Here is a 17,762-nt window from a genome sequence, read left to right as displayed (position 1 = left end):
TTGCCCAGACTTCCTCGTCATCTGACTCGACCACCGCCTTTAAAACTTTAGTGAGGCACCTTGAGACTGCCATCCTTGCACCGCGGGGTACTCTGCGTAGGGTGGGTGTGGTCGCCTTAAGACGCGATAGAATTTCCCCCCAGTCCTTTCGTTGCTGTGGTTGTGGTCCCACTGGTGGAGGTGCGTCCGCCCATTGGATGCCGACAAAACAGTTTTGGGATATTCCTTTCGACCCGATTCGGCGCGCTGCGGATTCGGGAAATAGCTCCTTAATATATTTCCCAAGCGTAGTATCCGCTACTCCTCCAACCCCACAGCGGTCCACAACAACGGCATAGCGGGCAAAGACTTCGGATTTCTTTAAGAGAACTTGGGGGTGCGAATTAGGGTCGACGGCGAGGAAAGATTCATGAATCCACCGTTTTGTGAATTCGGTAGTTTCCCTCCTAGTAACGCCAGGCGACGTCGGTGAGACCGCGCTAAGACGGCGGGAGGGTGGTAAAGAAAATGCCGGACTACATGGGGTCTGAATTGTTTCATCAACTTGGGGGGATTGGGTGAGGCAGGAAATACTTGCGGGAATAATGGCGGTGTCCGCAGCTAGAACCGATAGTTGCGACATCCCTGGCTTGGTCCGTCCTGAGGAAATATTAGCTGAAGCAGGGCGAGACACAGAAAGAGGCGATGTGTCTGGCGGTGTCCGAATTTCGGGGGGATTAGCGAGAGCCCGGCCGGACGCAGAGAGAAGCGACGTGTCCGGCGGTGTCCGATTTTCGGGGGCATTAGCGGGAACCGGGACGGGCACGGAGAGTAGCGACGTGCCCGGCGGTGTCCGATTTTCGGGAACATTAGCGGGAAACGGGACGGGCACGGAGAGTAGCGACGTGTCCGGCGGTGTCCGATTTTCGGGAACATTAGCGGGAACCGGGACGGGCACGGAGAGTAGCGACGTGTCCGGCGGTGTCCGATTTTCGGGAACATTAGCGGGAAACGGGACGGGCACGGAGAGTAGCGACGTGCCCGGCGGTGTCCGATTTTCGGGAACATTAGCGGGAACCGGGACGGGCACGGAGAGTAGCGACGTGTCCGGCGGTGTCCGATTTTCGGGAACATTAGCGGGAAACGGGACGGGCACGGAGAGTAGCGACGTGTCCGGCGGTGTCCGATTTTCGGGAACATTAGCGGGAAACGGGACGGGCACGGAGAGTAGCGACGTGTCCGGCGGTGTCCGATTTTCGGGAACATTAGCGGGAAACGGGACGGGCACGGAGAGTAGCGACGTGCCCGGCGGTGTCCGATTTTCGGGAACATTAGCGGGAACCGGGACGGGCACGGAGAGTAGCGACGTGTCCGGCGGTGTCCGACTTTCGGGGACATTAGCGGGGGCATTGCCGGACACGGGGAGATGCGACGTGTCTTGCGGTGTCCGATTTGAGGTGAAACCTGATAAAAAGCGGCCGAATAAGGATTGGGATCGAGGTGCTGCCAGGCCAGCGGGGGCCAACGGCGGGTCTTCGCCCATCATCAGATCCATCATCAACATGATAACCTGTAGTTGGCACCGAGCGCGAAGATGGTCCCAACTGGTCCCACTCGGAGAAAGATAAATGGATCAGAACAAAATCACTTTGACTAAAATGCGCACTTCGAATAAAATCCCAAAGAAATTAAGAGATTTTCTTGCCCGATTAAGGCACATAAAGTGCGTGGGAGTGGCCGACCCCACAGGAGACGGTCACTCAGTACTCCGTGCCGCCCCCTGGAAGTGCAGGGACCACCCCCCTACACTAACAGAGTAGTGGGTGTCCGTGCTGAAACCAGGTAGTAGTAGTAGTGGTTAAGGGCCACAAGAAAGAAAGAGTCCACTCGAGAATAAGGGAAGGAAGTCCCTTCACAAGTCCAGTCCGAAACTACGAAATTCGTAACGGTCTATAAGGTCACCCGGGCGAATGAAATTGTCCCAAATTCGGCTATCACACTTTCTGAAGGCCCGATGAGGAGGTAGTGATGATTTTTTGGGGTGTGGGTGGCCCGTAACATTCAAAACTTTAGCACAAAAAAAAATATTCCAAGAGAGGAGAAAAAGGGATGTCCTCTCTCTCTGGCAGTCTCTCTGTCTCTAAGTGGGGCAGGGTATAAAGATGTATTTACATTCTAACGCGTGGGGTATAATGGATTCAAGCTTGAAGGGCTACTCGTTCGAGACATTTTTGCACTGGAGAAATTTGGAAAGTGGAATATTCCTCTCGACGGAAATACTTCTGCAGTTGGAAAATGGGACTCTCCCAAAGCATATGGGAGACCACGTGATGGTCAAGGTGAGCTCAGGTGAAAGGTGTTATTTTGCTAAATTCTTTAGGGCAATTACACGTATTTGTAAAGTATTTGTTCCGTTTTGAAGTGATAAGTTCTTGCTTGAGTGAAGAAATGCGCACTATATAACGGACAATCTATAACTAAATTCGATATTAAGCGTAAACCGCTAGATGGCGCGTAGTTATGACATTTCTTGCAGTGAACAAAATGTGGAAACGGTGCTAGATTTCAAACCCCGATTTTTTAAATTAATTACAGACTCTGCGCTACATGTCCGCAACCTTGGGCGCTGTCCGTAACGACATACTCGGAGTGAAGAAGGAACTAGTGAAAAATGAGGAGGGAAGCACGATCATGTTCAAAATCCGTGTTGAACAAAAATCTGTGGATGTCGCCATTCAAGAAATACTCGCCCTTCATGATAAGCTTTATCGAGATTATGTCCAGTTGAGGGAAACGATTTTTATTATGTTTAAATTTGCGGGGCAAGAAGATTTGATGAAATTGCAGAATTATATCGAGTTATTGGAACGGTACGAGTATGGGACGACCTTGTCCCATTTTATGACTCAAAGATATTTACTAGAAGGGGAGTTTGAGTTGGAACAAATTCCATAGATTGGTTGGCTTTACTGGGTTTAAAATAATTTTCTATCGGGGTAAATATGGATTTCAAAAAATCTTTAGTTGTTGTTCTCCTTTACTACAGTATCTACTAATACGTAAGTTTGATAAGACTGTATGAATCATATCCAAAAATGGTGAAACTCTAATTCACGGTTTCTAAATTTTATAAATTAAATGCTGTACGTAAAAGTCGTAATACATGGAATAACAATAAAACTTGAATATAAATACGTTTAAATTTGTTCTTAATCTGCAGTGATACAAGGCACAGAAAGTATTTAATAAATCTCTTCCATAACATATCGTCGTACTAATTCTACAAAGGCCTAAGTGCAGACAACACTTTATTTTACAAAGGCCTATGTGCAGTCGATACGAAATTTTACAAAGGCCTATGTGCAGTCAATACGAAATTTTACAAAGGCCTATGTGCAGTCAATGTTTTATTTTACAAAGGCCTAAGTGCACAATAAAAACTATAAAAAGGCCTAACTGCAATTCCAAAATTATAAATAGTTAGTTAATCATGTAAAATCATACTGGACACTGAAGTAGGAATATTTTGGTCAGATAAGGTTATTCCTGGTATGATACTCTAAATTTCAAAACCACACCCTGCAGGGGTGTGGTACTTGGGGTCTAAATTATGTTCATAAAAACCGCGCACTGTCATATTTCATTTTCCTCAGCCCGATAAGGCAATCTAAATGGATCATTATAAATTTGAAAACCACACCCTCAGGGGGTGTGGCTACTGGCGTCAGGTTTAATTCACGAAAATTCTGGCATGAAATATTTCATTTCCCTCATGCACGCTATTATGGATAATTCGTTGACACGTTTCTATCACAAGTTGCCAAATGCAATACCACCACTGAACACATTAATTTCACAGTTATCTGACCCTACAAACGAAACTGCTTCTCACCATAATATGTTTAACCAATTTAACGCATCATCAAATTCTCATAATCAGAGGGCGGATATTTTTGTAATCATATTCCGCAAAATATGTGTGTAATATGTGCTGAAAAACCGGAATTTTTGAACATGAAGAATTTTTCTGAAACTAAATTTTGTCTTCTATTTATGAGATACAGTTTTGAGGAAACCTACTATTTGCCGATTCATTATTTAGGCGCCAAGAACCATGTATTCCAATGGAGTGGTTTTCAAATTTACAGTATGGTCCTGATGAATTAAACCTGACGCCAGTAGCCACACCCCCTGAGGGTGTGGTTTTCAAATTTATAATGATCCATTTAGATTGCCTTATCGGGCTGAGAAAAATGAAATATTACATGCCAAAATATTGTTGAATCAAACCTGACGCCCGTAGCCAAACCCCCTGAGGGTGTGGTTTTCAAATTTATAATGATTCATTTAGATTGCCTTATCGGGCTGAGGAAAATGAAATATGACAGTGCGCGGTTTTTATGAACATAATTTAGACCCCAAGTACCACACCCCTGCAGGGTGTGGTTTTGAAATTTAGAGTATCATACCAGGAATAACCTTATCTGACCAAAATATTCCTACTTCAGTGTCCAGTATGATTTTACATGATTAACTAACTATTTATAATTTTGGAATTGCAGTTAGGCCTTTTTATAGTTTTTATTGTGCACTTAGGCCTTTGTAAAATAAAACATTGACTGCACATAGGCCTTTGTAAAATTTCGTATTGACTGCACATAGGCCTTTGTAAAATTTCGTATCGACTGCACATATGCCTTTGTAAAATAAAGTGTTGTCTGCACTTAGGCCTTTGTAGAATTAGTACGACGATATGTATCAGCTCATTCTCTCCCACGTAACGATTCTTAAAAGCATTACAAAACCTGAACAACAAACATTTCAATTCTGAGTAAGAATTAAATAATTCGACAAGCAGATCCGCCGACTATTTCAAAAGTGGAAATACTCTATTGGATTATGTTCCCCATATGAAAAGAATTAAAACTTAGCAATTTTTTCGGGCGCCAAAATTTCCCTTGGGGGGTTATGAGAATAATGGGAGATTCATATGGTGCACCTAGGGCACAGCATATCTATGGAACGGGTTGATGAAATTTCAAAAACAAAATTTTGTTAGACTCTCTGGATCAGTACCCCGATAGGTTTTTCGAACCGAGTTGGAATTCCGGCTTTCAGGGGTTTTTCCCAGCGACGCAAGATTTACTCAAAAATTAGTTTTTCGCTATGACGAAAAAGTATGACGAAATGTTCATACGTTAGCGTTTCACCAATTTTTACTATGTTGCAAATTATTAGTAGTAGAATAAAGGTTAAATTACTCAAAAAGTCGAAATCGACCTGCGTGACCTTTTCTGGGGATCGAAAGGTCACAATGTCAAAGGTCACATTGCCCCATAAATGGGGTATCGTTGGAAAGGTATTGGCGAGTTTTAATTCTATTCATATGGGGAACATAATCCAATAGAGTATTTCCACTTTTGAAATAGTCGGCGGATCTGCTTGTCGAATTATTTAATTCTTACTCTTCTTCATCATGCTAAACCTGTGAATTTGTAAATATGTATTGTAAAAATGTAAAAACATTTTCATAAATGGAGCACTGCTTTGTAATCAGTGATGTTCAGTTATGTAAATAAGGAAATAATCACTGACTGTGAGTGATTGCTTCCTTGTGTACATACTTAAGTGAGCATTTGCATACATATGTAGAATAATTAGAGTATAACTGGTACGAGAGAATGCATATATTTACATAAACTACAATTAAATGTGACCTGCCATAGTTTATTTTATGTGGAGTAAATATATAAATATGCCGGAAGCTGATTCAATGCAAATATTTAGCATTTACGAGAATGAGACCAACTCCAAATTCATGGATTGCGGAATATTTGCTGTAATATTTATATCTGACATGTAATGTTCCTCGAGATAACGGTACATTCCGCAGCGGCTGACCAAGCCATTGGTTCATACATATAAAACAAAGTTGGAGTCTCACTATTCAATTGAATCATCCTTAGCAAGCACACAATTCGAACTCTGGTATCTTGCCGCTAAAAAATCCGAAGATCAATTTTGCACGAATAATGGAGATAGAAATTACTGAGGATACTTTCGGAACACATCCGGGTGGACCGGATCAAGAACCACGGGTCGTTCAACGATATACCATGACCAATCCTGCGAATGGATTTAGTGCTCAGGTAATAAAAATTCAAGGTGGTAATAAGGGTTACCAGTCCGTTGGCAGAAGGCGAGTCACATTGTAATACTTACACTGTTAGAAATCTGTTAAAGCCAGGTACGTATTGATTTGTTGGTACTAAAGTTTCTATCGCTTGGTATGTGAATCCAATATGGTAAAACTTTAATACCGAGCTACTACCATACCGTATTGCTTATCAATACCACTTTGCTATAGCCAAAATATGAATACCGCTTGATATTATCGATATTTAAATACTAAAGGAGGAGGCACCCTTCTTATGGGAAACCTGCCTGCCGTCGAATTTTCTGAATTTTTGATATGTTGTAGACTTCGATGTGCTGAACAAAAGTCTCCATACCTCCGACCCCAGATTTTCACTGGTTTGACCTCCAACCGAGGTCAAAGGTCAATAGAACTTGGCCATAAATAAAAACATGCAAGATTTTGAAAATTTCTTGTGACTTATGTTGTTGATGGATTTTCAAAATTCCAAATGTTTTTGAAGCCTTGGACCGTTGGGCGAAATATATATTCCCAGATTTTTTAAATTCGACCACACCCCCCCGATATTGAGGTCATAAGGTCAACAAGCGAGATACATTTTTCCAACTAGTTATTTCAGTTTAAAATGGATGTATAATGGCTCGGTTACCAATTTTTGGCGAAATCACGGCGAATTGTAGGGTCATCAAAGGAGAGCTCAGTAGGTCACACCCCTCTAATATGGGCCGTGGTGGGTGTGGTCGAAAGTGGAAACAAATGAGTAAAATCCGTTTCCACCATGGTTTCACAAATTAACCATCCCTATTTAACGTAATTTTGACCGTGTTATCCACCTCAACACAATGACCTTATGTTGTATGACCATGGGGGCAGGGGGTGTGGCTATCAGCGCTTTTGTATCAACTTGATCAATACCTGGCATGCGCCATATCATTTTTCTCAGCGTGCCGAGGTGATTACGATGCAATACTTCAAATTTGGAAACCACACCCCCAGTGGGTGTGGTTCCCGGCGACTTTTCCAATCCTTTGCAGATAGGTCATGTAGCATATCATTTTTCTCAGCCAACTGAACAGATTACGATGCAATACTTCAAATTTGGAAACCACACCCCCAGTGGGTGTAGTTCCCAGCGACTTCTACAATCCCTTGCAGATAGCTCATGTAGCATATCATTTTTCTCAGCGGACCGAGGAGATTACGATGCAATACTTCGAATCTGGAAACCACACCCCCTGTGGGTATTGTTCGGCGTGATTTTCAGATCATTCGCATATAAGGCATGTAGCATATCATTTTTCTCAGCGAACTGCATGGATTCTGATTTGATACTTACAATCTCATAACCACACCCCCTGTGTGGTTGTGGTGTTTGGCAGCTTTTCTCGTCCAGTAAATTCGGGCTGTCAATGTGCCAATTGACACGTCGACATATCATAATTGTCATAAATTTCAAATATAACTGACATTTAAAACGTGTCAATGTAAGTATTTGTCAAATTTGGTGACACATTGACATTGACATGTTGGATATTTTTGACATTTTCACAAATCTGTCCTTCTGGCAACAATGAGTTAACTATGTGGCGGAAATTTTAGGACCATACTTTTATCCTTTTTTTCCGTTTCAGGGTAAAAATTCATGTGGTATTTAATACGAACGATCTTGTGTAACAAATGACGAAGTCCTTGCATGTGGCAACGCAAAAGCATGGATTGGACTGTCAGCAAGACATTGCGTTGCCACATGCAAGAATTTTTACTCTCAAACGGAAAAAAAGGATAAAAGTATGGTCCTAAAATTTCCGCCACATACAGTATCATGCATATATGATGATACAGTGTTTTCTACAAAATTCAAATTGTTGGTTCTCCAGAACAGCTTATTATTTTAATCTAATTTGTACACCATTTATTCACAGTGGCTATGAGTACATATGTGCATAATTTTGAGTTAATTGAATGGAAACTGAACTTTCTATGAACATTTGAGTCTCGAAAAACGTAAATTGCATCGTGCATAAGTGTTGATACAGCCACGTCATCCCCTTCGATATTTTGTGTGACCACCGTTAGCCCCAATACCTGCTTGAATGCGCCTCGACATGGACTCCACTAACCCTTTGGTAACATTTTGACCAATGTTTGCCCATTCTTCTGTGATCACTACTTTTAGGGATACAAGGTTACTGGGTTTCGGTTCCGCGATCCGACGCTTCAGTGCTAACCAGAGGTTTTCAACGGGGTTGAGGTCAAGACACTGGGTAACCCAATCTAACGTGTTTATCTTAGTCTCCTTCAGCCATTTGCGGATGATTTTGGCTTTATGTTTTGGATCCGACAGACCTTTTTAAACAGACCTTTTTAAAGCGTAATCTTAGACCCACTACGAAACATGGTGGAGGTGAACCAATCAATGGTTTATTCGCTCAAAAGATTAGGTCTAAAAAACCGTTAATTTTGCATGAAGAGTCATGGCATGGGGTAGTATAGCTTGGAAAGGTGTCGGGACACTGGAATTTATCGACGGTGTCATGACTAAGGAGGTTTACCTGGATTTGTTAAAAATAAATATCCGCCAGTCTGCTACATAAGTTGAATTGGCTCGCAAATTCATATTCAAACAGGACGGAAATCCAAAACATAAAGCCAAAATCATCCGCAAATGGCTGAAGGAGACTAAGATAAACACGTTAGATTGGGTTACCCAGTGTCTTGACCTCAACCCCGTTGAAAACCTCTGGTTAGCACTGAAGCGTCGGATCGCGGAACCGAAACCCAGTAACCTTGTATCCCTAAAAGTAGTGATCACAGAAGAATGGGCAAACATTGGTCAAAATGTTACCAAAGGGTTAGTGGAGTCCATGTCGAGGCGCATTCAAGCAGGTATTGGGGCTAACGGTGGTCACACAAAATATCGAAGGGGATGACGTGGCTGTATCAACACTTATGCACGATGCAATTTACGTTTTTCGAGACTCAAATGTTCATAGAAAGTTCAGTTTCCATTCAATTAACTCAAAATTATGCACATATGTACTCATAGCCACTGTGAATAAATGGTGTACAAATTAGATTAAAATAATAAGCTGTTCTGGAGAACCAACAATTTGAATTTTGTAGAAAACACTGTATCATCATATATGCATGATACTGTATGTGGCGGAAATTTTAGGACCATACTTTTATCCTTTTTTTCCGTTTGAGAGTAAAAATTCTTGCATGTGGCAACGCAATGTCTTGCTGACAGTCCAATCCATGCTTTTGCGTTGCCACATGCAAGGACTTCGTCATTTGTTACACAAGATCGTTCGTATTAAATACCACATGAATTTTTACCCTGAAACGGAAAAAAAGGATAAAAGTATGGTCCTAAAATTTCCGCCACATAGTTAACTCATTGTTGCCAGAAGGACAGATTTGTGAAAATGTCAAAAATATCCAACATGTCAATGTCAATGTGTCACCAAATTTGACAAATACTTACATTGACACGTTTTAAATGTCAGTTATATTTGAAATTTATGACAATTATGATATGTCGACGTGTCAATTGGCACATTGACAGCCCGAATTTACTGGACGAGAAAAGCTGCCAAACACCACAACCACACAGGGGGTGTGGTTATGAGATTGTAAGTATCAAATCAGAATCCATGCAGTTCGCTGAGAAAAATGATATGCTACATGCCTTATATGCGAATGATCTGAAAATCACGCCGAACAATACCCACAGGGGGTGTGGTTTCCAGATTCGAAGTATTGCATCGTAATCTCCTCGGTCCGCTGAGAAAAATGATATGCTACATGAGCTATCTGCAAGGGATTGTAGAAGTCGCTGGGAACTACACCCACTGGGGGTGTGGTTTCCAAATTTGAAGTATTGCATCGTAATCTGTTCAGTTGGCTGAGAAAAATGATATGCTACATGACCTATCTGCAAAGGATTGGAAAAGTCGCCGGGAACCACACCCACTGGGGGTGTGGTTTCCAAATTTGAAGTATTGCATCGTAATCACCTCGGCACGCTGAGAAAAATGATATGGCGCATGCCAGGTATTGATCAAGTTGATACAAAAGCGCTGATAGCCACACCCCCTGCCCCCATGGTCATACAACATAAGGTCATTGTGTTGAGGTGGATAACACGGTCAAAATTACGTTAAATAGGGATGGTTAATTTGTGAAACCATGGTGGAAACGGATTTTACTCATTTGTTTCCACTTTCGACCACACCCACCACGGCCCATATTAGAGGGGTGTGACCTACTGAGCTCTCCTTTGATGACCCTACAATTCGCCGTGATTTCGCCAAAAATTGGTAACCGAGCCATTATACATCCATTTTAAACTGAAATAACTAGTTGGAAAAATGTATCTCGCTTGTTGACCTTATGACCTCAATATCGGGGGGGTGTGGTCGAATTTAAAAAATCTGGGAATATATATTTCGCCCAACGGTCCAAGGCTTCAAAAACATTTGGAATTTTGAAAATCCATCAACAACATAAGTCACAAGAAATTTTCAAAATCTTGCATGTTTTTATTTATGGCCAAGTTCTATTGACTTTTGACCTCGGTTGGAGGTCAAACCAGTGAAAATCTGGGGTCGGAGGTATGGAGACTTTTGTTCAGCACATCGAAGTCTACAACATATCAAAAATTCAGAAAATTCGACGGCAGGCAGGTTTCCCATAAGAAGGGTGCCTCCTCCTTTCTAAGAATGTATAAGCATCTAAACCAATATTTTAAAATAGATTTTATCCGGATAGGTAATCAACTACGGGGCGACTCTGACCTCATTGAAAGCGCACAATCGAAACGGTATCCTTGACGATGTCGTGCTTGGGTTTGACTCGATTGAGGGTTACTTGGAAAATACGACGCCCTACTTTCGCGGAACTATTGGGCGTACGGCGGGGCGCATAGCGAAAGGCCACTTTACTCTGGATGGAACAGATTATCAGTTGAGCATCAACAATGGGGAGAATCATTTACACGGAGGTTTTATTGGATTCGATAAGGCAAATAAATCAAGCGCTGAAAATTTTAATACAAAATATTATTGAATGTAATGGACGATTTTTTGAGCTATGGGACTTTTTAAAGAAAAATGGAAGGGCTATAATTAAAATTGTTTAAAATTATAACCTCAAAGCAACTAAAATGTATTTTAATTATATTGTGCATTATGCAATTAAAAGCTTGTAAGATCAAGTATTTCCTACTAGATAGGGTTTGATCTTATCTTATCTTAAAATGTAATGGACTGACTAATGGAATGAATAAATCCTTATTATTATTATTATTATAAATAAATAATCTTAAGCAGGGCGAAATGTTTTTAAAATCCTGAAATTCCCTGATTTCAGAAAATGTGGGAACCTTCCATCTCCGGTGGTCGCGTGGTGTTCAGCTATCACTCCACTGATGGCGCGGAAGGCTATCCTGGCGACCTGTTCACCCAAGTTACCTTCCAGCTGACGACATTCAATCAGCTGATCATTGAGTATCAAGCCATAGTGTCGAAACCGTGTCCAGTCGGATACACGAATCATACATATTTCAATCTCGCGGGACACGTAAGTGGTTCAATTAATTTTAAATTAATTGGTACGCAATTATCTATAATTTCAGTACATATTTTCAGCAAAATGGCGACAAAAAATTAGCCGGACATTTTATTACCATTAATGCAGATGATATCACCCCGGTTAATCCGGTGGACTTGATAATTACAGGTAAGTACATCCTAACAATTTCATAGAGCTACATACATAACATAACTTGATAGAATTGAGTTTGTTACCACATCGTATAATTCTCGTCATTTGTAACAATTCGCTGCCGGTATAAGACTTTGTTAGTAACTCATAGCCGTATAGGGTAATAATAATTCCCGTAGTCATTACACATATATAGACACCGGCTGGTGATAATAGCTTACGAACTAATTCACAGTATATGCACATTTGCACAATTTTCGCTTAATTAATTTACCCCAGCATTTCTAATATCAAAAAACTTCATATATGTAAGGATGGGATAATTGAGAGATTAAACAGGTGTAATTGTGACTGTAAGTTTCATACTAGAGGGATCTCCAGTAATAGGTTGATAACCAAAATTACAATCAAAAAGAATTACCCTTGCGCAATTTCTCTAATAATGATAACAACGCATGACTATTATTCAGGCGAGATTGCTCCCGTTGAAGGGACACGATTCGACCTTCGTGGGAATCCAGACCTGCACGCCTTGCTGCAACAATATCCGGAAGGTTACGACATAAATTACTGCCTCAACATGGGAGATCAACAAGTCTATAATGCCCGGTTGGTTTGAAAATGTTTAAAATAAACCGTAGTAACGTTAGAAGTAGCTCACCCTGTCATAATGATTGAGACAGAACTTTGCACCGAAGGGTCGGAATAAGCCGACAAAATAGATCATAACTCGTATATATTCTTGCACCCATGGTGCAACAAAAACGGCTAGCCGTTGCACCATTACTGCAGCATTAGCGACCATCCGGGATACATAATTTTGAAAACTTTGTCAAAATTGTATGACCATTTCTCCCGGATATTTTGCACTATTGGTGCGTTTTGCATCCCTTGTCTCAATTATTTCGCATCATTTTGTGTTACCGATTGTTAGATATCAACGGTGCTATTAATTTATTAAAAAATTCGATTCGGTTTGTTCAGTACCAATGGTGCGCCTAACTTATTTTTAATTAGCATCAATTGATGCAAAAAACTCGTGAACAGACAGACAGACGGACGGACGGACAGACGGACTAGAGGAATTCAATAGCTCTCATGCTACGCAGGGTGAGCTAATAATGGAAAATAAGCGATGAAAATAGATACATAATTTTAACCTAATATCGACTCTGAGCTAGCTCTCCTGAAAATGCCAAGATTGTTTAACTGCTACTGCCAGTTATTCTGTACTTCTGGTGCGCTTTGCATCGATTGTCCCAATTGTTTTGTACCATACAAAATAGACAACCTAGATATGTAATTTTGATAGAATTATGCACCAATGGTGGAAAATAAGCGGAAAAAATTGTTAGCCAATTTTGACATAGATTATTGCATACCAATTGGGCTACTAATTTGGGTCAAAATGGTTTTGGGACTTATTAATTAGCATCAATTGATGCAAAAAACTCGTGAACAGACAGACAGACAGACAGACAGACGGACAGACGGACAAGAGGAATTCAATAGCTCTCATGCTACGCAGGGTGAGCTAATAATCTATTATTTTACGAAAACAATATAAAATTGTTTGTTAGTATGGAAGATTCCGAGTCTGGGCGTGTCATGCTCTTGACGACTGATCAACCAGGGATGCAACTCTTTACGGCGAACGGTTTTCCAGAAGAGGGCGCGCCACCCATTGTTGGAAAAGATGGCGCCAACTATTTCAAACATGGCGCGTTCTGCTTTGAAGCTCAAAACTATCCGGATGCTGTTAATCACGTAACCAAACATTTTCTCAAACGAGTTTTACTAAAATTATTTAGATTGATAAGTACTATTCAAAATGTAAATATATGTAGGCCCATTTTCCAACCGCAATTCTTCGTCCGGGTAACATCCATCAACACAGGACGATCTATGCGTTCGCCACAATGCAAAAGTGATGCATATTTTCATCCAAATTCACTACCATATTTCCAAAACGACATATACCGAAAACTAAATATTTATTTTGGCTCCAAGAATAAATTCTAAAATTTATTTAGCTTATAAATTGTGATCGATGAATAAGAATTTTCTTGTTTGAGTTCAGATTTTTATTCATACTTGATGCAAACGTACATATTACGGACATAAATACGTAGACGTACCATGCATGAAATTATCCTAATAATTTCATATAGATTAGAACAATGTTAAGCAAGATTGAGTGGAATTGCTAAAACAAAATTTAGCAATATTTAGCAATATTTATTACATTCAGGGTATTTTGAATACGTATGAAAGGATATGTATATCTATCTACCGTAGAATTATATTTATAAATATTATCTATGAACATTATACATGTAATAGGCTATAGCTAAAGTCAAATCTTGAATCATTTAATACATATTTTCTAATGAATTGTGTTTGTCTTGCTTCCGCTTATCAAGCAGAAATGATACCACGAGTTAAAAATAATTAAATACAAACTTAATATTGGATTGTCTAAAATTGGAATTTGAAACCTTTAAGAAATTAATCCGATGGGTACAAAGAACTCAAGGCACGTGGGAGAATTAAGTCGATGTTTTAAAATTGATTACCAATATTTGATCATTTACAATTATTAATTCCCCTTATATAAACCCCAAATTAAAATGTCATCAACAAGTTGCTAACCTGTTCAATCATGAACATCAAAATTTTCGACTTGACTTCCTGCGTCATCGAGGAGAACCTGGCCGTTCCTAAGCCAACCGGGATCGATAAAAATTTAAGATATTTCACCTCCCTCAAATATAATTTATTCTCATGACGCCCCATCCTCCTAAGAATTCCAATCGTCCCAAAATGCCTCAACACTTTAACCGACACCATGCAAAGGTTTCCCAACATGTCGAGAATGATTTTTGCCCAGATTACGGAATTCACACTAACGAAGAGATTAAATCCCGTGAAATACGATTCATTAACGGAATGCAGTCTCACGGCGATAAACATGCAGCCGGAAATGCCTATCGTGGCGGCCAAAAGCGCCAAAGTTGCCGTTGCTTCATCCAAACTGTGAAAAATGATCATCAATACCTTGTAAAATTTCAAATGGCGTCTGAACCCTTGAAGAATAATTTTTCTCCAAAATCTATCCACTAGTGACGAGATGCTCGTCAAAAGCGAAATTATCACGTTACCCCAAACCAATACAATTGAAATCCCGAATAATATGATCCTCATGGCTTCGTACGCGAATACGGTTACAGAGACTACTCTTGTTACGAACATTCCAAAGGTGAAAAGGGTCTCGGAATTTAGGGCGAAAAGAAGTAGAATTTTTCGGAGGGTAGGGAACATTGAGAGGATAAATTCAAAAAAAGGGAGGAGCGGGTCAAAGTTGAGGTACGTTATGAAAATGGTGCCAATCGGGGTGAAAATGTAGAACGCCCAGATGGTCATCTTTGCGATGTAGAAGAGTCCTTTTTCCGTGGTAGAGCGCGGTTTTATCTTTTTTGTTGAATTGTAATCTGGGTAAAAACATAGATCAAAATATCCCGCTGATTTTTAGTTTAATTGGAACGTCCATACATTACTTCATCAAAAACTGCGATTTTTAGGTGAGCAGACACCCTATTCGTATGAAGCGTAACACATGTATCCGAACCAAAATCACCCACGCAACTTTCTGATGACGTAATATACACGCGTTCCCAAATACCGATTTACTTACCTGTTCGTAACTCGGACTCGTGCCGGAATCCTTCATTGAACACGGCGATGAACTCACTTCTGTGGACGAGGAACCACAAGGTGTAGAAGACGAGGCCACAAAAGCATATGATGCTTAGCAAGGTCCACGCACAAATTCTTGGATCCCCCCTGGGATTGGGGACCCTTGGAATTCTATCTAAAAGTGAAAAAACGAAGAGGAAAATCGCCGCGCTGAAAAGAAACGCGGGAAAGAGGGAGAGCGGCAGATCAAATCGTTGCCTAACTTTGCTGAGCCTGATTCCGCTCCCATTTTTGACACTTAATATTTCAAGGGGAGGTTTATACAGGAAAGGATAATGGTCAAAGTATACAGTTTGTAGGGTGAGTATCACTTTGAAGTAGGAGGATAGCATATTTTCTCAATTTTGATCAGAAATTTGGAAATTTTATCGTAGCACGTTGGTAAAGCAGAGAAGGGTTTGAGAAAAATTTGAGGCTTGCACGTACACCTTAACTCCTGGCGATTAAATTGGAAAACTTGATTCAAATCGGTCAACATAAATTTTTAAAATTGAAGAAAATTAAAGACTCACATAAATACACTGCTGCCAGAAAATTTAATACGTATCGGTCTTCTTAAAGTGTGAGTTACAATTCTAACCATGAATTGGAACATTTCATTTCATTATTGCTGAAAGGTTGGCAGTGCGAAATTGGTTTTTTGGACTCTATGCAATTCGATATTTGCAAGTTCTACTTTCCACATTTACGTTATCGTAAATTTTTAATGTTATTGGTTTCACTTTTTGAAGATATGTATGTGGTTGCTATTTATTTGAAGTCTAATTTGTCGCACAAAACATGTTTTCTGTTTATGACTAGAGTTGACTTTTCACTAAATGAAAAAAAAATGATATTTTCAATCTTGATGGTTATGGAACACGTGAAATTAAAATTAGGATTGTTCAACCATTTACTCGTATATTTATAGAAGGTGAGCAATAAAGAATGCAAAGCTTCTACAGATGTATAATTATATGTGAAAACGAAGAATCTCACTATGCACTTATTAAGAATAACACGGTTTCTTGACCATCATTAATATCCACAACAACCCGAAAATCTGTGGTCCAAATGGTTCAACGCCTGAGTACAAAATTATATGCGGAACAGTTCGGAACACAAAAATGATCCTCACTGTGAGTTTTGGAGATGGATTAATAAACAATCTGGAGAAAACAGCATGGTTATATTGGTAGCTCGGATTCTCTAAATCTTTTTAAGTATTATAATACCTCATTGAATTATAGTCTTTGGCAAATCTGACAGTAAATACTTATGTATATCTGCATGAGTTTATCTGCATATGTTTTCGTATGTACTATGCGCTAAATACTCTGGATTAATAAATTGCATGTTGATGGATCATTTACAACATATTTACTTATTTTTTCCTTCCCTACCTTCGAAAATTTGAGTAATATGCATCCTTCGGTTGAATAAATCGAAACAGGTGACCCTGAATGAGCTAAATTTATTGCATGTTGTTATTAGGAAACATTTGTTCGGTTAGAACATTTGTGTTTCTTGGAATTCTTACGGCTTAAATTTGAAATAAGCAAAATTTCTTACGTAAAGTCTAGCTAAATATCGAAGGATAAGTAACTTGAATTTCATATGTATGTATGTAGTTGTTTTTACGATCTTTTTATGGAAATATCATATCTATCCGGCTGTCCGTATCTACGATATCTTTAGAATGCATTTGAATTTCGACATGAAGTTTTTGCCAACTTGTTTCTAATTTTAGAAGTACGGATGAATTCGAAGATGGTCGTTGTAGGTCATAACGTCACGGCGATGAGATATACAATCACAGATATCGAATTTTATGTTTTGATGGTTTGAGACATAGTTTTGGGTGGGAATTTCAAAAATCGACATAGTTTCGACGTGCCATGACCGTATCGCTTTACCCCTTTGCTACATTTCGTTTGCAACGTCTTATTTATAGTTAACATTCACTGGCTCTGCCCTACCTAACAATAAAAAAATTACGTATAATAAACCAGGATAATTAATGACAGACCAAAGCCATTACAATTTTAATTACGCAGCTGCACCTGTTTTATGTAATCCAAAATTAGCCCCCGGTTTCTCAATAAATTGGCCATCCTCACGTATTAAAATGTAGTCCGGCTTCTGCTCATGACTTTGTAGCAAC

The 17,762-nt window shown here is 39.9% G+C and overlaps 2 protein-coding genes across 3 annotated transcripts; both read left to right on the top strand.

Annotated features, from left to right (window-relative positions):
* Positions 1-584: 584 nt before the first annotated feature.
* LOC110861153 (putative per-hexamer repeat protein 5) lies at positions 585-1,607 on the top strand. The gene has a single exon (XM_022110261.1). It carries the CDS (start codon positions 585-587, stop codon positions 1,605-1,607), a length of 1,023 nt encoding a protein of 340 aa, XP_021965953.1.
* A 4,283-nt stretch (positions 1,608-5,890) lies between these two features.
* Positions 5,891-13,924, top strand: LOC110861152 (galactose mutarotase). 2 transcript variants are annotated; one of them, XM_022110260.2, is made up of 7 exons: positions 5,891-6,128; positions 10,910-11,161; positions 11,510-11,719; positions 11,788-11,878; positions 12,334-12,472; positions 13,444-13,630; positions 13,711-13,924. In XM_022110260.2, exons 1-7 carry the CDS (start codon positions 6,012-6,014, stop codon positions 13,792-13,794), a joined length of 1,080 nt encoding a protein of 359 aa, XP_021965952.1. In that variant the 5' UTR covers positions 5,891-6,011; the 3' UTR covers positions 13,795-13,924. The 2 variants fall into 2 exon arrangements, with proteins under 2 accessions (XP_021965952.1, XP_035700421.1); XM_035844528.1 differs by lacking the exon at positions 10,910-11,161 and having other exon boundaries at positions 5,892-6,128.
* Positions 13,925-17,762: the final 3,838 nt, after the last annotated feature.

This window comes from Folsomia candida, unplaced genomic scaffold, assembly GCF_002217175.1.
Source record: "Folsomia candida strain VU population unplaced genomic scaffold, ASM221717v1 Fcan01_Sc038, whole genome shotgun sequence".
NCBI lineage: Eukaryota > Metazoa > Arthropoda > Collembola > Entomobryomorpha > Isotomidae > Folsomia > Folsomia candida.
Note: the sequence above shows the minus strand (reverse complement) of the source record. Positions and strands in the feature narration are given on the sequence as shown.